Raw genomic sequence first — 24543 nt, forward strand, 5'->3', positions numbered from 1 at the left:
TCCCTCTCTACTCCCATGCCTCTGAGAACCCACTTATGGTAGGTGACATTCTTGGGCAGATGTGCCCTCTGTTTTTAGCAGTCACTGCAGCATGGTGGAGTCAAAGCATAGTACTGGACTGACACATAAGAGATTTGAATGCTGATTCTCGCTCTGCCATTAGCTATGTCTGTGAGACTGAGCAGAACTAAGTAGTTCTCAAGCATGGGTCTGTAGATCTCTACACTGTCTGAATCTCCTGGGGCACTAATTAAAATTCCTGGATTAGCAGACCCCAGCCAGACCTACTGAATCCAAATCACAATATAAGATTTAGGAGTCTATTTTACAAACTCCCCAGGGGATTCTTATGTGCACTCAGGTTTGGAAACCTCCTATATTCAAAATCTGAGTCTTCTAGGCAATCATTAACTGTTGTTTTAGACTTACATTAATGTTAACTTTTGATTTAAAAGCAAATTCAAACTTAAAGATGGAAGTTACTCTAGTTATTTTTAAATTTTTATTGCTGAAGATGATCTAGAGGTTTATATACTTTGATAGAGAAGAATGATTTTTATCTAAAATGTCATTTTATATGTTAATACTTGGTAATAAATTTATATTTAACTAGCATTCACTAGAAAGGATAGTGAAGATGTTCTTTAAAATTTAAAATCCTAAATGTAAAAAAGTCAGAGATATTGAATATTAGCTAAAACCAGAGTTTCAAAAAAGTGAAGCTATTTAAGAATGTTTTTATTTTAGATATGTTCCAGAACAAAAAGAACACCGATCCCAGTTTAAGAGGGGTTTCATGCAAGGGCATGTAAATAGACAAGAAAAAGAAGAAAAAGAAGCAATCTATAAAGAACGCTGGCCAGGTTATGTAAGGGAATTGAGAAAAAAGTAAGTCCGTTTTGTTTGAAAGTGAACACGGTGGCTAAATGACTGAAACAAAAAGCAGGATTGTCTTGATTTTGTACGCATTTAAGGATAGCATTGCAAGTCTCATATTCTAGCTGAATACTATACTGATTTGACTTGTAAACACTATCATAATCCCAGTAATTCTTTCCTATTTATTGATTATGTTTTCCCATTTGCAGATTGAGTTAATTATAAGATTTTATAGCAAGTTAAACTTCAGGAAACTATCAGGTATTTCATGGCTTTCTATTTGACTTTGATAGGTATTCTCCAAGCACTATAGATGTTATAGGAATGATGGATGATGATAAAGTTGATCTGAATTTGATTGCTGCCCTTATTCGATACATTGTTTTGGAAGAAGAGGTTAGTTTTGTTTTTAAGTTTCAAAATTGAAATATAATTTCAATTTTATTTTTGTACCAAGGCCATGAAAAAAGAAAATTTTCTTAAATGCTTTAAAAAAAAAAAATAACCTATGGAAGAAATGGCTTTTGACACCAGAAATAGGAATTTCAAAATACCAAAAGATTTAGACATTTGACCTGTTTGAAGAAAAGACTAAACAAATGAAATGTCTGGATTATAAATCCTATTTTTAAAAAGTGAACTTATATTCTTTAGTTATAATTAGTAACTAAAGTTATCTTGAGCTAGTATAATTTTAATGAAGACTTAACTGTGCACAGAATTGTACTTAGTGTATTTTGTTATGTGATCCTTTGTAATGGTTCTTTCCCCTCCATATAGGATGGTGCAATATTGGTCTTCCTACCAGGTTGGGACAATATCAGCACTTTACATGACCTCTTGATGTCACAAGTGATGTTTAAATCAGGTATTATAGAAATGCATTTTATTCTAATTCCAAGAGTGGTACTTGAATCATATGTAGCCTGGTTATTTTCTTTCATTTGAGCTTGGTGGTCTTAGTCCAGCTTGGGTTTTTTCAAAAGTTGGATCTTCTTTTTTTCTTTTTTTTTCTTGGAAGTTCTAGGTCAGAGATGAAGATGGTAGGTGTGTAGTGAAGTTCCTTATTTAGTATTATGGTGAGACTATTTTTCCTCTCTTCCTAAATTTGCCTAATAAAATTGAGTTCATAAAGTTAAGATGCTGGCTTTGGAGTTTTTGTTTTTTCACTCACTTCTGCATTTAGCTGGGCAGAAAAGAAGTTTGAATTTATCCCTTAGTCCACTATTTCTCAGCTGACTATACAGCAGAGTCACCCATGGCACTTCTTTAAAATGCAGATACCCAGATCCCAAAATATAAGAATGTGACCTGAACATCTGAATTAAAAAAAAAAAAAAGTCCTTAGGTGATTCTGATTGTTTAACAGCATGTTTTGAGAGGTATAACCTCTTACATCTTAGAGAAATGCATGGGAACATTTTTCTCCTATGAAATTCAGTTAAAGCTTTTTCAGGAGTCATTATTAACTTTAGCAAAGCAAATTCTGTTAAGTATTTTATAGTTCTGAATATACTTCCTAACCTTACTCTGTTGAAGTGCTTTTGATACATTTTATTTTTACAAAACACTTAAAAATATTTCGATCTAATTTTATTGGCTAAAATATTTTTTATTCTTTGTTAAATCCCATCATGGTAATGCCCTCAAGGATTCTCTATAATTAAAATTATTTATAATTAGAATTATTTATTCTCTAGCCAGAAAAATATTTTTATCTGATCACCGTGATTCCTCTATAATGAAATACTGCTTTCTCTTTTCCTTGTCATTGATAATCTTTCTCTATAGAAAAAGTACAGCCGTGATTGAACTACACAACCGAATTAGTTTTTTAAACAATTGGAATACTTTTTTGGCTGAACCTTCCAATTTTGGCCTCTCCTTCCCTCGTCATAAACACTATTGTATGATCTACTTTTAGTTTTAAAAAATAAGGGTGTGTATATATTTTCCAAGAAAAATACAGGGAAGATCATTTTGGGGGGAGTGGGGAAGGGGTGTGACATTATAGATTATTATAATTGACTTGATTAACTTTCTAATTGAATTATTCTCAAGGATGGAGGTATTAATTTATACTTCCACCACCAACTTAATTTCTTTTAACGGAAGTCTTTCAAAAATTTAACATACCTAATCTTTAACATCATCTGATAATCGTCTATAATCAGATTTTCCCATTTTTTCCCCTAAAGTGTCTTTCACAGCTAGCTTGCTCAGACTATAGAAAAAGTCAAACTGATAGATTGTTTACTCGAGTTCTAGAACATCACTCCCATCCTCCCCTTACTTTACCCATGGTGGAAAAGACTAGGTCTGCAACATTCTGGAACTGTCTGAATCTTTATGGTATCATTTCATTTGATCCTCTCTTACCTCTATTCCCTTGCAAACTGGAAGTTATATCTGAAGGCTTGATTCAATTCGAGTTAAGTATTTAGAGTTGATGTATTTCATATCATGTCACAGAGACAAGTAATTAAGAGCATTCTTTTTTAGCAATACCAATTGCTTGACAGCATTTTACTGCTTTTTTAAGTTCAAGGGGGTCATTGAGAGTCTATGGGGGAGCACCGTATCTCCTTTGAATAACAACAGTTCTTTATCTGGGGGAAATACAGCTATCTAGGGGTCATTTGGACACTCTTGCTGGAGATGTAAGTCAGGTTGCACTTTGGTAACTATATCTAACTGAAATTTTACCCTTGCTTCCTTAATATTCTCTCTCCTTCCCATTACCATACTACATCAAACTTTCTGTCTATTGGCTAATAATCATGAATGGGCTTGAGCAACTTCATTTTGAAACTTAAAACTTCTTATATTCCTAACAATTATTTTTTTAAAATGTGGGTCACTTTTGGAATGTATTACATTTAACCAGTGCTATTTCATTATTTTTAAGTAGGACATGGAAATTTAGTACGTAATTTGCTTTAAAAATTTAAATATTCTTTGTATGATTAAAGTAGGATTACCCAAAGTCTACAAACATATTCATCCATATTAAGCAAAATCCTTTGGACTTCAGTTAGTGGTGGGAATGGAGTAAATGATTTTTTTTAGTATAATTTGAAAAGAGAGCTTCCAACTTTTTTAAGCATTCTTTAGGAATTTAGAATTAACAAAAAAATATTAACAAGAACATAAAAAGAATAAAGTTGGTCTGATTATCAAGTGGCTTAGCATCTGAATTCATTGTTCCATATATATATATATATATTTTTTTTTTTTTAATAAATTTATTTATTTATTGGCTGCGTTGGGTCTTCGTGTTGCGTGTGGGCTTTCTCTAGTTGCGGAGAGCAGGGGCTACTCTTCGTTGCGGTACGCGGGCTTCTTGTTGCGGTGGCTTGTTGCAGAGCACGGGCTCTAGGCGCGTGGGCTTCAGTAGTTGTGGCTCGCAGGCTCTAGAGCGCAGGCTCCGTAGTTGTGGTGCACAGGCTTAGTTGCTCCACGGCATGTGGGATCTTCCCGGACCAGGGCTCAAACCCATGTCCCCTGCATTGGCAGGCAGATTCTTAACCACCAGGGAAGTCCCTGTTCCATATTTTTTTGATGGAGCTTTTCTGCAACTATTTGTCTTAAAGTTTAATTTTCTTTTTAATTTTCAGACAGGTTTCTTATTATACCTTTACATTCACTGATGCCTACAGTTAACCAGACACAGGTATGTTGTTAAATTTATCTTTCAAACTGCGGCAGGCTTTAAGGACTGCTTATTGTCGGTTTTATTTTCTTTCATTTTTTAAGGCACATTTTCAAATAGTAATCCACATAAAAAAATACTTCTTTGAGAACCTTTGCAAATGAGTCTTCAGGGGATGATTGCACAAAAAGTTGAATAAGAGAGGGTAATCCACAAATCAGATTAGTTTTGTCAGCATTAGGGAAACGTTTAAAGATTGGTTTTACCAAGAACTTGTTTGGGTTTCCTGAATAAAAGAAAAAGGTATGTGAATACCAATAAAAATAACTCAACCTAGAAATTAATAATCTATGACATGTACAGCTTGATATTTGAAATTTTGATTTAACAGAATTAGTACATTTGCAGGCATGAGATTTCAATAATGTATTATTATGGTTTTGGATGTTTTGGCTCTGTCAGATGCAGGGATTTCTCTAGTTAGAATGAACACTGCTTTCTCAAAGGCAAGGTGATTTTCTAGTGTTTGCAGTTCCTGGTAGAATGAGATGGATCCATTTTTCCACTCTTTGTAAGAAAATATCTTGACATTTTTTATTGAGAGCTTTTTAATATCCTTTCTGCTGGTACCTTAGTCCTGAGTAAGGCTCAGCCAGCTGGATTAGATACAGAGTGCATACCTGAGGGAAGAGAAGAGGAAAGAAAGAGAACTTTGATTCCAAAGATTGGACAGAATTGTATCCAATGTGGAGGTACTGCCATCTCTGACACCCTCACCGTAAATTATTTATTCCTTTGCTAGAGAATATGTGACTAGACGGGCAAACAACATTTTCTTTATTGATTATCACTTTTATAAACGAGGGGACAAGTTTATGCATTTTTTTGCTTTTCGGCCAAGGTGGTACTTGCCATCATGACATTGTAGGATTCACCATGTGAAGGGGATTTTTTTTTTTTAAATCCAGTCCAGTCAGAAAGCTAGTATACGGTGGCACAGCCAGCTGACATTCATTCTGACGATTGGGCATCTGCCTGGTTGGTTGGTGATCTTACCTTTATAGTTTTGGGTAATTCATAATTCTTATCTTTAAACTTCTGTCCCTCTCCCTTAAAAGTTTGACTATACAATAAGACGTTTATACTCTCCAGCATTTGTTAAAAAACAAATTTTAAATTATCATATTTAAATATCATTAGTAATTTATATACTACTTAAATATCTATAAATTCAAATTACCTCTATATTTAAATTATCACATTTCATTTGAAATCTGTTTGTGGTAAGGTGCTGACATCTGTGGGAGATTGTTTGATTTACCGAAAGGGAATTCTGTGGTATTGAAGATGATGTATACCTTATAAATATATCTATAAATATTAGATGCGTATATGTCAGTGAACACAGAATTGCTAAAAATGAACAGTACCTGAAGTAATTCCACTGTTTGCAAGAATGATGTATCAGAAATTAGTTTACTTTTGGGATTTTGATGTATTTATTCTTACAGGTATTTAAAAGAACCCCTCCTGGTGTTCGGAAAATAGTAATTGCTACCAACATTGCAGAGACTAGGTAAAAATTGTTTTAATTACCAACTACTGATGATTACATTAGTTTTGAGCCCCATAAATTATTAACATACTTTAATCTTTTTCTTCTACAAAATACTTTGTAATTTCTTAAAAGTAAAGCTATTTTAATTTAGTTATGGTAGTGAACATAGGTTTTGTGGGGTTTTTTTCAACCTATACTAATGTTCTAGCCTCTTTAGAAATAGCCTATTAAGTGGTTGTTTTAACGCTTTCCTAAAGAAGCATGGGAACTGAGGTCAGTTTTTCTGGTTGGGAGTAGAATTGTTTGGTAGTTTGGTAATTAGTTATATACAGCACTTAAAAGGTATTATATTCCCTTGGAGGTACTATTATACCAGTATGGTCATGGCAACAGATTGTTCTGTGCAAACTGATATTAAATCATGGAACTGGAGGGCTCCTAAAGCTAGGTACAAAAGTCCTCAGGCAAGCTGTGCACTTTGGCTGTAGGCAAATAAGAATTTAGCACATGATCTGTAAGATTGGCCCTATGTGCTGCCACTGAAGCTGCTGATGCTGCCTGTGATTTGGTGCTTGATCCCCCTTACGTTGGTAACTGGGAAGAGTGGTGAAAATCCTGAACTGCTAAAAATCAAATTGATTCAATAAAAAATGCTTTAAAATCCCCGTTTGTAGGCCTGTTATCGGTTAATGTACTTTTCATGTGTTTTTAACATTTTTTATATATTTATTTTCCAAACAGCATTACCATAGATGATGTAGTTTATGTAATAGATGGAGGAAAAATAAAGGAGACACACTTTGACACACAGAACAACATCAGTACAATGTCAGCCGAGTGGGTTAGTAAAGCTAATGCTAAACAAAGGAAAGGTCGAGCTGGAAGGTAAGGTGGGACCTTTGTGTGAAGCCTTAAAAGCAAAAAAATTTTGTGTAGCAAAATGTGTTGGTGGCATTTTAAAATATTTATTTAGGACAGTTACTTTTCATATTTTTTAAAACTAACTGCAGCACGTTTTTAAATGGGAAAGTTGTTTTAATCATAGTTGCTTTGGAAAAACTATCTACCAAGTTTTCTATTTTATGATATTTCTACCTCTAATTCCTCAGTCTGGTTAATTAAAATTAATATCCTTTATTCTTTATGTTATTAGCTATATTACGTGTAATTGTGTTTCTTTTTAAAAAGCATATATTACGAATAATGATAGCTATTAATAATATTTGAATGTCAGATCATCTCATAGATACTTTATATACATTAACTTGCTGAATCCTTACCACAGTGCTATGAAGTATAGGTTATTATCTCTATTTTAAGGGTAAAGAAATTAAGGTACAAAGAAATTAAGTCATCTGTCCAAAGTCACACAGTTTTGTAAGTAGCAGAGCCAGGATTTGAAGCCAGGCAGTCTGGCTCCACGGTCTGGACTCCTCATCAGTGTACGTCACAGCTGTGCTGGCTTTTCACTATCAGTTACCAATCAAAACACAGGGAAAATACCTTTTCCCCGCTGCTGTGGTGATAGCAAAAGAAATAGAAATATCTCTGTTTTAATGGTAGGAGAAAAGATTTGCCTTTAACACAAATAATTGCACTTATTATTTGTTGTAATGCATACTTCACAGTATTTTTATACCCTTACTCATATGAGTAGTAGAATCATGTCTGGAGTTTTAGAAGAGAGTTTTTGTTTTGCCTCTTACACGTAGAATAAAAAGATTCCTATTAATCTTCAAATACTGGCTTAAGTAAGGAAAGGAGAGTTGAAAGAAAATTTTACAGACCATTTTATCAGTCCTTTAAGTTGGTACTATATCTTTAAAGCTCTGACTCACTGGCTATGATCTTTGCTGATTATCCCAGTATAACTTGACTTCCAGGTAGTTTATTAGATTATGCAGTTGGTGCTGTTGACCATAGTCACGGCTTAATTCACAAAGTGTACCTTCTTTCTAATCAGTTAACCAGGGCATACCTTGATTGGGGACCTAGCAGGATTGGAGTTTTCCCATGCAGACCTGTCACTACTGGATACTGATTCAAAAAGTATTCACTGTGGTGAATGGGTTTTGGCACACTTTTATAAATGAATAGTAAACACACTAGGCCTTAAGATTTGATCCATGAAAACAATTATGGAAATAGAGTAAATCAAGTATTACATTTTATCTAATTCCTCATCCCCACTATCCTGGTGAAGGTTAACTGTGGAATTACAGTGGGTTTTTTTCCTAATTGAAGTATAGTCGGTTTACACTGGTGTGTTATTTTCTGGTGTACAGCAAACTGATTCAGTTATACGTATATATGCATATATACACACACAGTGTTTAATTCAAATGGAAAATAGTCCCTTGTGGGCTCTCTAGATATAAATTCCTTTAGCAAAGCTAATTAGATTGATAATTATGTTGAAGGCCAGAGCAAACTATATTAACTACCTGGTCCTCAGTGGAGACCCTCTTAACTTTTAGTTTCTGCAGACATGTAATATAATAGATAATGGGTCTTTGTAGACTCGTGACCGAAATAGCTAAGATTTTTAGAATTAATTTACTCCTATAGGAAAAGGGCCTCCCCCTCCTTTAACAGCAAGCGCCTACAGAAATATTTTATTCTGCTTGAAGATGAATGAATTCATTAACCTCTTCATATCTGTCCTTAACATTGTACAAAGAATAGTATCATTCAGGTCACTAGATGAAAACAATAACCATTTCCAACATCCCTCTGAGAACTCAATAAATAGCACATACCTAAAAGCTTTTAAAATAATATAGACAGGTTAACATAATACCGGGATTTGTCACATAAAATGCTCACAAGGCCCAAAGAGATTAACCTACGTATACTGCTGTTATTGAGAATAGAAGTCTGGAATCTGTAAGATAGAAACAGGGAACCAAATTATTGGTAGGGGGAGGCAATCCTGTATCTTTTAGAACTAGGACTTAGGGTTAATGGATTTAAGCTTATTCAAAACAGGTGGGGAGAAGGAATTTGTGATTAATAAAAATGAAATAACAAGTAAGTTAGTTATGGTGTGGCTTGAAAGAAATATTGACTACTTCCCCTGCCTAGTCTTTTCTCTGGAGTTCTAAAAAGTCACTGATAATACACCCCCCGCCCCTTTTTTTTTAAGAGTTCAACCTGGTCATTGCTATCATCTGTATAATGGTCTTAGAGCAAGCCTTCTAGATGACTATCAACTGCCAGAAATTTTGAGAACGCCTTTGGAAGAACTTTGTTTACAAATAAAGGTAAATTAGCTGGGAGAGTTAAGAAAGTAAACAGGGTTCTAGTTTTCAGCATCTTTGATAGAGGAAAGTAGTATACTAATCTACCAGAAAGAATTTTTACCACGCGTTTGTTTCTCTCTGTGTGTTAGTACGGTTGATTCTTGAACAGCGTGGGGATGAGGGTTGCCGAAAATCCACTTGCTGCCTCTTCTGCCTCAAAAACAAAGGAATTGATAAAAGACTCACCCAAGGGTGGTTAGTTAAACAGTTTAGGTAGAATCAGGACTCAAACCCTAGTTCTTTTGATTCTACATATTGTGACCTCTAATTGAACACAAACCTTTCCCCACGCTTAGTTAATTTAAAAATCTGTAAAATAAAAATGCAAGTACTATATTTATTGAAAAAAAAATCTGTGTGTAAGTGGACCCATGCAGTTCAAAAAAGGTCAACTATAAATTATATTTTTTAAAGCTTTGATCAGATATTGACTAAACAGTTTTTAATTACATACTGCTCTCGAGCCAGACTACCTGGGTTTGAATCCCAAATCATCCTGTGGCAAGCTGGTTCTGTTATATTGGGCAAGTTATTTAAATTAACTTCATATAAAATTCTTAGAACAGTGCCTGGCACATAGTAAGTGTTCAGTAATTGTTAGCTACTGTTATTATATCTTAAGATCCCTCATTATAGACTACTTACCATTTTTTCAGCATCTTAATGTATTTTGATAAAATTAGCTGCCTTATTTTGAAGGTAATTGGTAATCAACTTGTTTGTTGAGATTTTAACCAGCTACTTTTCTCATTAATAGAGTTGGTGGGTGTTAGAAGGTAGTATGTTGGCCTTTAAACATGTTTTTATAGAATCACAAATATAATTTTTACTTATTCTGGTAAAATAACTAACTTGAAAATCATGTATAGGTTTGACGCTTTATTTTGAGTCAGTGACACAGGCAGGATTAAACTCTTATGTCAATATATGATATATGTTTAATTATATTTGTCTCTCCCCAGATTTTAAGGCTAGGTGGAATTGCTTACTTTCTGAGTAGGCTAATGGATCCACCATCGAATGAAGCAGTGTTACTTTCCATAAAGCACCTGATGGAACTGGTAAGTTTGATTTTTTAAAAAATTCTAACTTAGAGTGTTAAAGTAAGTAAGCCAGCTAATTATAAAATTTACTTTCATTATGGCAAGGTAGGCCAATGAATGTGCAGTGCCAAATTGATTCACTCTTTGGCTATTCGGCTTGGAGTATGAAATATAAATTAGAAAGTTATAAAATGATACCTTTGTGAGTTTCCTTATACTGGGCTCTTTCCACACAAGTTTTTTCATTATAGGCCTGATTTAAAATTACATAAAATTTTGAAATCTTTCAATTACTGGTCCTTTTCATTTGTATTCTAGAAATGAATTTGGTTGCTTTATTCTACTCTTTCTGATTACCATCATGTTTTTAGAGCTTTTGTCAAATACAGGTAACTTAATGACAGTATGAACATTTTATAAAGGCAACTCTTCTATCTTTGAAGGAATACTAGCAGGTGGCTTTTCTCCAAAATATCCTATCCCCCTACCTATCATTTTATTCTTACAGCTTTTTTCCTTAGTTTCTTTTATGAAGTCAGTGTTTTGAGGAACTAGTTTCAGTGTCTTAGTCAAGTGACCACTTAGTTTGTAGCCATCCCTGCACGAGACCATGTTGAGAAGCGGCACAGGACTGGAGAGAATTAGTGAGTGAGTTAATGCCCAAAGTGGAGAGAAAGAATAGAGCTGTGCTGTCCAACACAGTAGCCACTAGCCACAGGTGACTGTTTAAATTTAAATTTTGAATTAAATTACAAATTCAGTATCTTGGTCACACTTGCACATTTTAGATGCTCAGTAGGCACATATGGCTAGTGGCTGCCACATAATCAGTGCAGAAATAGACATTTCTGTCAATGCTGCAAGTTCTGTTGATTAGTGCTGGGTTAGAGGATGCTGAAGATGTATTTTACGTATTTCAATTTTATTTGTGCCATCCATGTAGATAATTTTGAGAATTTGGTCCATGTAAAAATAATCTCTTAATGTGAGTATTAAGTTGTTTAAATGAAAAGTATTGTAACTTACCTGACCATCTTTGTTGGAATTTGGATTAGATTTAGTGAGGTTTGTGGTATTTTAGGGAGCAGTGCGGTTTTACTCCTGACCTCTCTTCCCCTCCAGACTTTTATCGAATAGAACAGCAGTAGAGGGCTACGTGGTGATCAGAGAATCAACGTATTATTTGTGGTAGAGACAGACAACCAGAGGATGGCTGGAGTCTGAAGCCAGAGTGGGATGACTTCCTCTCTCCCAACTGAATTTAAGAACCAGTCTTTACTTAGCCATTTGTAGGCAACGAAATTGTGAAAAGGCTTGGAAAATCCTTGCCAACAGTAGGGTCTGAAGCCTACATTTTGAAAAAAAACTTCTTATTGTGCAATACAGCATGCCCATCCAGGGTAAAAGAGCAAAACAAAAATGTCCAGCTTAATGGTTTATCACAAAGTGAGCACTCTTATTTTTATTCATGTCAAGAAGTTAAGAACATTTCCAGTATCCTAAAAACCAACTTCCTACCCTCACCCAATTACTCTACTCTCAGGCTCAAAAATAACCTCTATCATGACTTTAATGGTAATCTCTTGCTTGTTTTTCTTGATGGTTTTACCATACCAGTATACATCTCTATAAAGAGCTCAGTTTAACTTGGCCTTTTGTGAACTTTACATGAACTCACACAGGATGTGGGTTTTTTTTTTTTGCAGGGGGAACGGGGTTCTCGATTCTTTCACTGAACATTGTGAGATTCATGTGCATTATTGCTTTTAGCTATAGTTCATTCATTTTCATTTCTTTACCATATTTTATTATATGACTACTGAAAGGCATTTTTGTTATTTCCAATTTGAGGCAGTTACATATAGTGCTGGTATGACTGTTCTTCAGTATTTATTGTTTCTTGGTGCACGTGTTTAAGTATTTCTCATGGGTGTACACTTGAGTGAATTCACTGAATCATAGCGTATTTGTATGATTAACTTTGGTAGGTAATGCCCAGCCATTTCCCAAAGTTGTCAGACTACTTACACTCCTACCAGTGTCAGTGGTAGGTGAGCATTCTCATTGCTCTGTAGCATCACCAACCTGTAGTCTTTTATTCTAAGCATGTTGATAGGTATGTAGTAGTTTTGTGGCTTTTTAGTTTGCATTACCATGACTACTGTTGAATTTGTAGGCAGCTTTTTATGCTTATTGCCCATTTGGATAGTCTCATTTATAAATTATTGATGCCTGTTTTTCTGTTATGTTGTAGGAGGTCATTGTATACTTTTTGTGTGCTCTTGATCTGAGCCTTTTGTCAGCTGTGTATTGCACATGTCTGTATTTTTACCTTTTCACTTTTTAACAGTGGTTTGATAAACTGAAATTCCTAATTTTAATGTGGTCAAATGTATCAGTCTTTTTCTTTATTGTTACTGCTTCTTGTCCTTTAGTAAGTTTTTCTCTACCCTGGAGTCATGAGGATATATTGTTTTAACTTTGTTTTCTTTTTCACACTTAGCTATATAATCCATCTGCAATGGATTTGTGTGTCTGTGTGTGTAGGTGAGGTAGGAATCAAAGTTTTTAGAGCAGTTGACTGAAACCATTTATGGAGAAGTTCATCCTTTTCCTCTTTGTTCTGCAGCCATAGTCATAGATCAGGTGTCTATGGATTTATTTGTCTGTTTGTAGGCTCACCTTTATTCTATTGGTGTATATTTCTATCTTGAGCTGGTGTCACACTGCCTGAATTACAATATTGAGTCTTACCAAACAAGAACATGATCTCTCCCATTGATTTAGTTATTTAATCTCTTGGTGTTTCAGCGTTTTCTGTGTATTACAGAACTTTTTTAAAGATTTATATCTTGGTTTGTGGTATTTTTGGATTATATTCAAACTTCAAAATTTTTCATTTTCTTGTGAGTCTGATATACAGAAATCAAACTGGTTTTGAATGTTGACCTTGTATTCATCAATGCTGTGAAACCCACTTACTCTGATAACTATATGTAGATTTTTGAGTACACAGTCACATCTATAAATAATTGCAATTTTATTTATTCCTTTCCAGCTGTCGTCCAGGATCCTTAGTACAATGTTGCGCAGAAGTGTTAAGATAGTGTGCATTCTTATGTTCTTACTCTCAAAGGAAAAGCTGTCAGTAATTCATTGAGCATGTTTTTTGAAGATTTTTGGTGGAAACTATCAAATTAAGGAAGTTTCTGTTCTTAGTTTACTAAGAGATTTTTATCATGCATGGATAATTGATTTTATCAAATACTTTTTCTGCCTCTAATGAGATTATACAATTATGCTGTTTTTTTATGTTTAATTTGTAATATATTGAATTACGTTGATTTTTCAATTGTTAAACCAACTTTCATTCCAGAAACAAACCTATCTTGCTGGGATTCAATATGCCATTATTTTATTTTGAGTTTCTCATGCATAAGATTATTTAGTTTCCCTTTCTCCAAATGTCCCTTGTCAAGTTGGTACCAAGATTATGCTAGGCTCAGAAAACAAGTTGAGAGTATTACTTATTTATTTATTTTCCTATTCTCTGAAAGAGTTTTTATAAGATTGAGGTTATTTCCTCCATAAATGTTTAGTAGAGATCTTTGTCTGATGAGACATTTGAGTTATATTTTTTTGGTTTGTTTTTTAATTTAAATTTTTATACAGTTTTTAAAGGTTACACTCCATTTACAGTTATTACAAAATATTGGCTATATTCCCCATGTTGTACAGTACATCCTTGTAGTCTGTTCTACACCAGTAGTTTGTACCTCCCACTCTCCCACCCCTATAACAAACTCGTGGTTGGTTGCCAGTGAGAGGGGGCAATTGAGTTATATTTTTTATTATTTTTGTTGTTGTTCAAATCTTGTTATTTTGAATGTGTACTAGACATTGTATTTACAGAGGTCTTTGCAGATAAAAACTTGGAGCTTGGGGTGATGGTAATTTCTTCTAGAGAGGATTTATGTTGCTTCTTCTGGGAAAAGATGCCCCAATGTTGGGTTCACTTCCTTGGACTTCTGTCCCTCCCCTAATCCTGGACTTGTGATTTTTCTAATTCTTTTGTAACTCCCCAGTCTTCAAGCAGCTTTTCCATCTGTGCTCAGTAGGATGATTGGATCAAATTACCTAGGTAATCAGAGCAGAAGTCACCCCTGTTTTGGGGGGTTCTAGATAAATATTTTATCTCTTGCTCTCCTGTCTCATGTCTCCTAAAGTACTAGAATCTAGGGGCTATGCATTCTATATTCCAAATATGTAATAGTGTCTCATTTTTTGTTTTACTTCTCCTACAACTCTTGTACTTTACTGGGTGATTTTATTTGAAGACTTACTGGTGTGTTATTTCTCTCATTTCTCTTCCAACATTTATAGTAAAGCCGAGCTGTTTCTGTTTAAATAAGTTTCTAACCTTTGCTGACCTCAAAACTTACGTTGCAAACTTACGTTTTGATGAAGAGAACTAAAGCTGAACAATATTAGGGCATTTGGACTTAAGAGTGGCCTATTATTTTTTCTTAAGCAAACTAAAATGTGGTGCTTACAATGTGTTTTAAACATAAACTCTTACTTTACAGAACGCTTTGGATAAACAAGAAGAATTGACACCTCTTGGAGTCCACTTAGCACGATTACCAGTTGAGCCACACATTGGAAAAATGATTCTTTTTGGAGCTCTGTTCTGTTGCCTCGACCCGGTGCTCACCATTGCTGCTAGTCTTAGCTTCAGAGATCCCTTTGTGATTCCATTGGTAAGAAAGATACAAGTAAAAGGCCAGGTATTTTTAGATACACAGGATAGTTGTTTGCTTAGATAGATTTTTCATTGGCTTTTTATTAGAATGCCATTCTCTGTTATATACCATCAGAGCAATTTAAGTTGCCTTCATCTGTTTTAAGGGAAAAGAAAAGGTCGCAGATGCAAGAAGAAAGGAATTGGCAAAGGATACTAAAAGTGATCACCTGACAGTTGTGAATGCATTTGAGGTAAAAGGAATATATTTAAATTTTTAAAATCTGTATGGTAGTTATCAGGAATAAACTGCTAAGTGAGAATGCCTAAAATTGGGTGAACATTTGAAAAAAATTGTACATCATTTTTCAATTTTGTGATAGCTCATTACATTTACCCTTTTTGAAAAAAGTCTATATTTGTGTTTTGATAACAATAGAACAAGTGAACAATTTATTTTAAAATTTTATTTGCTATTATTCTTTTGTATCTTTGTCTTACTGACATTTATGACAGAAGGTCCCTTTTTGTTCATTAATAAACTGTACCTGTATTCAGATTTAACATTTTTGATAGAGCATGATAGTCATGTACACTATTCAGGATAGAGAGACTTTTTCTCTTATAGACAGGCTTATCCGAGGATAAACATTTATCATCCATCTTTGCAACATTTAAATGTAATTTGGTGTATAGAGACAGCATCTTTTTACTGTAGTTCTAGTCTCAGTTTTGTACTACCTATTATGGGAAAGTTTATATTTTTTTTTCCTTTGAGCTCATTCAGTATTTTCTTTTTTGCCATCTTCCCTCCTTCTCTAGCTTAAAGCAAAATAAAACAATATATTTTTGAAGTTGAAAATATATAATAGCATTGAAATGTATTCAACAGAGTGCTCATTTTGATTAATACAATCATGTACAGAATGATGCTATTTTATGTAAAATGCACAGTATGTTGCTGTGTAACTTGCTCTTTTTTGTGTAAAGAAAGGTCTGCAAATTCAGTTTTGGTTATGTCTTAACAACTAGGATCATGGGAAGTTTATGTTTTTTTAGTTTGTTAATTTGGAAATTCTTTGAATTTTTTACAAGAAAATGAAATATCAGTAGAAGGTAAAATTATTACCAAAATAAAGACAAACTGGTAAGCAGTCTTTGCTTTGGGGAACAATATCAATACTTTTCTTCATAGGGCTGGGAAGAAGCTAGACAACGTGGTTTCAGATATGAAAAAGACTATTGCTGGGAATATTTTCTGTCTTCAAACACACTGCAGGTAATGGTGAATGTTTTGAAGTGATTCTCATATGTTAGATTAGGGACTTATATGTATTTTGTGTAGTCAAATCTATAGCAAAAAGTTAAGTTTTTGCTTAACTTTTGTGTGAGTTAGTCTTATGAAGTTGAATCATTATACAGAATCATAAAAGGAATCTTTATTAAGTCAATGCAACAAAACAGGAAAAGGTGTATAGCATAATAAACAAAAAACTAATGGCTAAGAAAAAAAATGAGTCCAGAGTTTAGCAGGAAAACACAGAGAGGCTCGATTACTGTTCCTGCACCCACACTTTAGTTGCCATTTTGATGATTCATCCTGAAAATTTTCACTAATACTCCTAAAATCTGTTTTAAAATCTCAGATAGAGCGAGTATCTTTTCTTTAACTTTTGGGTAGGTATTTTTATCTTCAGCTGACTTAGTGTAGTGAGAAAACACTGGACAGGAGGCATCTGTGAAATAGAAGAAAGTGAACAATTAACAGGGCAGATGCACATCAGACTTCGGACTCTGCACTGAACTGGAGAAGTGATCTCAAGCCGGTGGGAGTAGAAATATCCTCACCTTCCCCCATTACATGTACACTCCATCTTTGTGGCATAGATTTAACAAATCTACGGGGGTAGAAGAATCCAGAATCTAGCATATTTAATCAAAAGTGCCCAAACATTAACAGAATGAAAAGAAGGGTAATAACTCTGAAAGATACTACAGCCAATGGAAAAAAAGGTAATAGGTGTCTCTACATAGAAAATTTAAGAGTAGTTGAATATGTATTTAGAGATATATTGTAAGAACATTTCCCTTAAGTGGAAAAAATGAAGTACAGTATGAAAAGATGGTTGAATCCAGCCAAGTGTTTTTTGAGAATATTATGTCCAGTCAAGGTATTAATTCAAGTATAAAAAATGACAGGCATTCAAGAAAGCACTTGAGATACTGCACCCATGAGTTGATCTTGAAATATTTAGTGACAGTGAAATGCTGCCAGTTAAGAAGTGAATCAGAAAGAATTCAGGAATGGAGAGTACATGCTAAGTCAGCTGGTGGTAGATACTGAGATTAAATATGGAAAAATGCAAAACAGTATTGCGAATTATGGATACAGAATAAAGGTTATTATCCTGAACAATATAAATAAAATAATGGTGATAGAAACCAGGAGATGACCTAGAGAGTCAGTTATAAGAGAATGTAGGTGGGGAAACTAAAGTCACATAATTCATAAAAGGGATATATACTTAAATGTGACAATTTTATGTCTCATAATCTTACTTTAAGCACACAAGGATCCTTTATTAAATATCTCTTATGATTATAAAAATGTAAGATTCATCTAGTTCAGTTTCATTTCTATTTAACTTCCTTAAATTGAACTAAAATTAATTTGAATGCTTTTATAAAAACAGCTTCTGTATTTACGTTATCGCATTGTTAGGATAGCATTTTTGTCTAATCCTTCTGTCCGTATAAATGCATAGTAAGTGTCTGCAATATTATTTACTTAGTTAATGATATTTCTGACAGTATTGAGATTAGGGTAGTCTTCTTTTGTACTTTGCTGTACTACTTGAATGCTTTTTATAATGAGTCATGTATCATTTTTACCCAAAGAGTGATTTTTCTTATAAATAAACACAAGAAACAGGCCTTAAGCTCTTGTGCCAGGATGTAACAGTAGTTAATTTTCAGTAGTACATATATGGATGTTGGTTATTTACTCTATGCTTTACTGTTTTTTTTTTTTTTTTTTCCCAAAATATGGGGTAGAGAGCAATTTTGAAAATTATGAGCCTTTTTGTAAACTGAAGTAATCCTTAAACATCAGTTGTTATTCCCTACAGCAGGCAAGCCTTAAGATTGGACAATAAATATTTTTGGCTTACAATCCATACGGTTTCTGTTGCAACTGCTCACCTCTGCCATTATAATGCAAAAGCAACTAAAGATGGTGTGTAGATGAATGGGTGTTGTTTTGTTCCAATAAAACTTTATTGACAAAAACAGGTTTTTATAAATTTTGTAGTTTACCAACCCCTGCTCCAAAACATCACATTTTTGCAAAAGTGTTTCATAAAGCAGGGAAAGCTCAAAGCTAAATTTATTTATGAGTACATGCTTCATAACCCCTATAAATTTGTGTGAAAGGTATTCTCGTTCTGTTTGTTACCATTGCTCCCTAGATGCTGCATAACATGAAAGGGCAGTTTGCTGAGCATCTTCTTGGAGCTGGATTTGTAAGCAGTAGAAATCCTAAAGATCCAAAATCTAATATAAATTCAGGTAAAGCAGAAAATACAGTGTAAATAACTTGCTGCTGTTGTCAGTTGTATCAGTATTTTACTTTTTTTTCTCTACCTTCCCACCCCCAATAGATAATGAGAAGATAATTAAAGCTGTCATCTGTGCTGGTTTATATCCCAAAGTTGCTAAAATCCGACTAAATTTGGGTAAAAAAAGAAAAATGTAAGCATTGAAGATTATTATGAATTATTTGTAGTTCTCTCAAACTTTCGAAATCCTCTACTGCAACAGGGCTTATATTGTACATTTGTTGTTACTCATAATCGGGCCATATTCTTGTTACTTTTGGTCATTGAAGAGAAGGCAAACTGTTTACCATGGGCATCACTTTCTCTCATAGCACATCCCTGGAGTCTGCTCCTTCATCACCCATTTTTCACAAAGAATGTTAGTGAAATATAATAGCAATGTAAATATGAGAACAGTAAGCCAGCTATTAAAAACCAGTGCCTGGGTGGACTTTGTTTAGAGTAAATTTTGTTTTAGGATTTTTTTCCCTCTCTTTTAAAACACGTAATTTTCTACTTGAGCTCTTTGAATAAAATTGTGGTGATTTTACTATTTTGAGAAATAAAATAAAACTTTAAATGTATGTACAAATAGAGTCAGCCTTAGTATAATTGGAGACAACAAATAAGGCATATTTTTGCCCAGTAGAAGAATTCATTCCAGTGAGGAAAATGAGAAACTGAAAGTCACAAATGGCTAGTGGTATGTGAATTGGTGCCACCCTTTTGGAAGACAGTTCAGATTAAAATTATGTATCAGCAGTCATTAAAATAGTCACTGGCCCCGTGGATTCATAAGTGAATATTTTAATTTAATATGTTCTAAGGAAGTAATTCCAAATGTTTTTTGACAGGTATATTGTAAACAACATAGATGTCTAGTAGCAGTGGGAAATTATGGTTTTATAAGACCATATTATATGGCATTTCTGTTAGGCGTATAAAACATCACTGTATATTGACATAAAATATTTGAACTGATGTTAAATGAAAAAGTTGGATATTCTGTAAACATGAAAAAATATAGACCTCAAAGATAGCCTAGAATGCAGCAGTGCAGTGGTTCTCAACCTGGGTGATTTTGCCTCGCTGGGGACATTTGACAGCGTCTGCAGACATCTGTGGTGGTTATAAATGGAGGAATATGTACTACTAGCATCTAGTACATAGAGGTCAGGGATGCTGTTAGGCGTTCCGTAATGCACAGGACAGTCCCCACAACAGAAAATTCAGTATGTCAAGAATGCTGATGTTGAGAAACCCTATTCTCACGTGGAAGGTTATGGGTTACATGAATTTTAATCACTGTAGTTGGACTATCCACATTTTAAGTGATCTGAGTACTTTTTTGACATCAGCACTTTGTCAAATTCTTCTTCATATCTATCCCAAACTTACAGGTAGCTTAACAGAGAGACTCCTTGAAATGCAAACATTTTATATATCCCTCTGCCGTCCTGGGAAGGCTTTATGAAAGAAAGGTAGTTCTCTTTGGGTTTATGCTTTCTTTTGGTCTCGTGCAGGGGTCAGCACATTTTGGCATACTGGCTAAGAGTTTTAAGTTTTTGTTGGAACACAGCTGTGCCTGTTTGTTCACATGTTGTTTGTGCCTGCTTTCCAGCTGCACTAGCAGAGTTGAGTAGTTGTGACAGAAGGTCCACAAAGCATAAAATATTTTCTCTCTGGTCCTGTATAGAAAAAGTTTGCCAGACCCTGCTGTTCTGGTGATGTAGGGTTGCAGGATGGCATTGGTTAAATTGACTGCGGTGAGGAAAAACAGTTGCTGATTTTATTCTGAATAATGAATGGCTCATGACTGTGATTCAGATTTTGGTAGACATATTATGGATTCCTAGAACCATGAAAAAGATGCTCTTAAAAACAAAGAGGAAGGATTAATGGATTATCAGCTTTATGCTGTAATTACCACTGACTATATAAACTATCAGACATCTCCCTGTTGAATAATATTAATCAAAGACTCCTACAAATTGAGGTAAAATTTTTGTGACTATCAAAGGAAGGACCCCTAAAAATGGAGAGACTGAACTAGAGCTGTGTACATTTATTCCAAGTATTCCTGTTTTGAAGGTGGGAGGGGGAGTTCAGTGAATGTGAGACCATTTAAAACATATTTTAGAATAGGTTTTTAAAAACCAGTTTTAGCTAACTCCCGTTTAAACAAAATTCTTCATTTTTAATTTTAGATCATTTCACAGAGTTATTCTGTAAATTGACGGCTGTTTATCAGTATCATGATTTACAGTAAAATGTACAGACTATTCTCTTGGTCTGATTCACTTAGAATTATATCAGGTATTTCATTTTTTGTACTTTACTGGTATAGTATATATACTAACATAATTAGGGAATATTTTGTCATCTTTCTAATATGTTGAGTAATTATATCTATAAGAAAAGGATTTGTTGTATGATTTAGAGTATTCTTATTTAGCCAGTTATTTTTCCATGTCTTAGTAAAATAAAACTTCGGAAATTTATATTGCAAAAATAAATTGAACTCATCTGTGGAGTTTGTTTTGATTCTGGGATTAGTTTGGAATCCTCCAGAGTTTTGTTTTGTTTTTTTTTAAAACTACATTTTAACTTTTTTAAAGGGTGAAAGTTTACACAAAAACTGATGGACTAGTTGCTATTCATCCTAAATCCGTTAATGTGGAGCAAACAGAGTTTCACTACAACTGGCTTATCTATCACCTGAAGATGAGAACAAGTAGCGTAAGTGAATACATAAAAGAACCATGGGTCTGAATGACAGTCTTGTTGTATTTTTTAAATTGTATAGTTTTCATAATTATAAACAAAATTTATTTTCTTTAAAAAAAATTTTTTTTCTGACATTACTTATACCTTCTTTAAGCAAATAACCTGTACTTTTAATGTGCAGATCTGTCATGATGGATCTTTGTATTTTAATTAATTGGAGTGGTTATTTGATTTGCATAATTTTCTTTCAGAGCCTGCTTTCAAGACATACTGGCATTTTATGGTATATAAGAGTTTCACTTTTCAAAGAATTTTGTTGGCCTGTCAATATACAAGTATTGGTCAGAATATTAAGTGGGAATTCTGTTACTATATAAATAAAAAGAACTTAAGCTACATTAGTGTTTTGGTTTTATCACTTAGGAAATATTTTGTTTACAGAATAGTGCTATTGATTGAATTGAAACAAAAATATAAAACTCCTTTGTTCTCTGGTTAAGAATGGCTTGTTTAAATGGTATTTCTTCAAATTTAGTCTCTAATTACACTAAAAGGATAGTACCTGTTTTAGAAGGAAAGCACTAATAGATTGATACTAGTGATATTATTGAATTAACGTGGCAACAATCCTTTCAGACTCGTTAATGTATTAATTTGCCTTAATTCTCATTATAGATATACTTGTATGACTGCACAGAAGTTTCTCCATACTGTCTCTTGTTCTTCGGAGGTGATATTTCCATTCAGAAGGATAATGATCAGGAAACTATTGCTGTAGATGAATGGATCATCTTTCAGTCTCCAGCAAGAATCGCCCATCTTGTTAAGGTGACTGACTTTACGTGATTGTCTTTGATTCTGCATACAAGTTAGTATGTGGTCTTGTGGTTTTGTTCTTCCAAGGGTTATACATGTTACGTTAAATATTTCTTGCTTTATTTCAGCAGAGGAAATTGTGTTGAGAAATTGATTCATAGTTTTTCTGAATTGTTTTTTGAGATAGTTACAGACCAACCATTCTGAATGGCTCAGTGTGATAAAAGTTTGAATTTTTTTACTTAAGTTGGCTACTCATAACCACACTTTAGTTAGTTGCTCATTAGATATTTCAGTCTTTTTGTGTAATAGCTTATTAAATTTCTTGTACCAGCTGAAGTCATTTTTATTTATTACATTGTTTGATAGTACACCTGCCTTTGTTGAACATGTATAATTTTTCCAACTTCAGGAATTAAGAAAGGAACTAGATATCCTTCTGCAAGAGAAGATTGAAAGTCCCCATCCTGTAGACTGGAAGGACACTAAATCCAGAGACTGTGCAGTACTCTCAGCTATTATAGACTTGCTCAAAACGCAGGAAAAAGCAACTCCCAGGAACTTGCCACCACGATTTCAGGATGGATATTACAGCTGACGGCTTTTCTGTGGTGCACTGAAAAGCCAGTTTGATAGCCATTTTCCATCATGGTTTAACTTTTGGCTAGATGTCAAACCCCAGGACATGAGTAATTTTCATGTGTAAGGTAGAAACCTTCAGTAGGTAGTAAATGAAGACTTAATGTGCATGAATTAACAATGTCATCTGTAGCTATTATAAATATACCATAAAAAACAGTTACTCTGTAGTGGTCATGTCCACATTTTGAGAGTATTCCTCTTATATATTTTGAATGTTGTACCACTTGAGAAATTCCTTTGTTCTGTTATGAAATATTAATCTCTCTGCCCATAATGACTGAGTATAGAATCAGTAAAAATAGAATGGTTAGCCAAAAAGCAGTATCAAATAAGAATTTGAACACATCCACATCTCCTCTAATGAAACTTCTATCAGAAGTAAATTAATTTGTTGTAATAAAGCCCAGTATTTAATAAAATGTACAGTGTGTAAATCTCAGCTAGCTTTTTGGGTTGCTTTCTGCATCTCCACCTATCCCTTGGTTTATCTGATGGTTTTTTATCTTAGAATATATTTGCACCACTTTTACATCACCCTGTGCAGTGTAATGTAGCAATTGAGAGCATGGGTCTAGAGCCTATCTAAGTTCAGATTTTAGCTCCGTCACGTACCACATATCTTAGGCAAATTACTTGGCTTCTCTCTGTTTCCTTTTCCTTATCTGTAAAATACAGGTAACAGTTATGAGGATTAAATATGTTATCATATGTAAAGTGCATAGACTAGTGTCTGGCATGTATTGTGTACTAAGTTATAGTTATTATTTGAAATATTTTTTTAATAACAATCCATTATGTTAAGACTTTTCTTCCCCATGCTCTGAGTGCTATTTTACCCTCTCAGCCAGTGGAAGCTAGTGTGACGTGTACTGTATGTTTTCAGCCCTGTCAGATTTTGACAAATACTCTTGGTTGCTATCCAACAGCCATTTTGTCCCTCCCTTCCTGCTTGCTTGTTCCCAGGGATGTTGGACCCTCTTCCCCAAGGGTGAATTGGATTGTTCTAAGCCAATCATGCATGGTCTTATTCTCCTTATAAGTAACTGATGAGGCATGAATATGTGAACCTGTCCTGGCTGATGGCAGCTGAGAAGAGATCTGCACGGGGGCATCTGAGAAGATTTTCCTTACTAATAAGACTTAAAGAAGGAAATTCTGTGCTCCTCCTTTGGATCTTGTTTTGTCTGACTCTGGCACTTGGAACTGCTGCAACCCTCTTAGGATCACAAGGTTGGCTCAGCGGGCAGGTGGAAATCACCAGAGTCCTTGATAATGCTAGTGAGCTGTTGAATTATCCAAACTCTGCAACTGCCCTGCACATGGACTTATTCTGACATAATAAACCCTTCTTTGTTTTAGCCACTTTTAGTAGGGTCTTTTGTATAACTTGGCAGAAGGGTATTAACTGAAACACATACTATCCAATGTTGAGTGTTGTTTGCTGAGGCTTCTATCACTTATTTTGTGATCTAACAGTTTGACCCTGTGTCTGAGAAAAGTTGTAGTACTGGAAATACTGCAAAAAGAGACATAGGAAGAACATCCTGCTGCACCCTAAAAACTACAGATTTTATTGTGCCTTCCAAA

General features: G+C 34.2%; 2 protein-coding genes across 3 annotated transcripts in view; one reads left to right on the top strand and one right to left on the bottom strand.

Moving 5' to 3' along the window:
- The window catches only part of DHX36 (DEAH-box helicase 36), a 49271-nt gene extending 24957 nt beyond the window's left edge, over positions 1–24314 (top strand). The window contains exons 10-25 of the mRNA XM_082394328.1: positions 748–888; positions 1173–1275; positions 1660–1747; positions 4497–4552; positions 6043–6107; positions 6831–6974; positions 9235–9352; positions 10354–10452; positions 15021–15194; positions 15343–15429; positions 16371–16454; positions 18643–18742; positions 18835–18925; positions 21390–21510; positions 22174–22326; positions 22727–24314. Coding sequence (XP_082250454.1) covers positions 748–888; positions 1173–1275; positions 1660–1747; positions 4497–4552; positions 6043–6107; positions 6831–6974; positions 9235–9352; positions 10354–10452; positions 15021–15194; positions 15343–15429; positions 16371–16454; positions 18643–18742; positions 18835–18925; positions 21390–21510; positions 22174–22326; positions 22727–22912 — 1810 coding nt within the window. The 3' untranslated portion in view covers positions 22913–24314. The remainder of the gene's footprint in view (positions 1–747; positions 889–1172; positions 1276–1659; positions 1748–4496; positions 4553–6042; positions 6108–6830; positions 6975–9234; positions 9353–10353; positions 10453–15020; positions 15195–15342; positions 15430–16370; positions 16455–18642; positions 18743–18834; positions 18926–21389; positions 21511–22173; positions 22327–22726) is intronic.
- The window catches only part of ARHGEF26 (Rho guanine nucleotide exchange factor 26), a 164982-nt gene continuing 156903 nt past the window's right edge, over positions 16465–24543 (bottom strand). The window contains exon 15 of one of the 2 annotated variants that reach the window (XM_082394334.1): positions 16465–16911. In XM_082394334.1, coding sequence (XP_082250460.1) covers positions 16751–16911 — 161 coding nt within the window. In that variant the 3' untranslated portion in view covers positions 16465–16750. The remainder of the gene's footprint in view (positions 16912–24543) is intronic. The other variant, XM_082394336.1, reaches the window with a different exon arrangement.

Source organism: Balaenoptera borealis, assembly GCF_965194805.1.
Source record: "Balaenoptera borealis genome assembly, chromosome: 5".
Classification (NCBI taxonomy): Eukaryota; Metazoa; Chordata; class Mammalia; order Artiodactyla; family Balaenopteridae; genus Balaenoptera; species Balaenoptera borealis.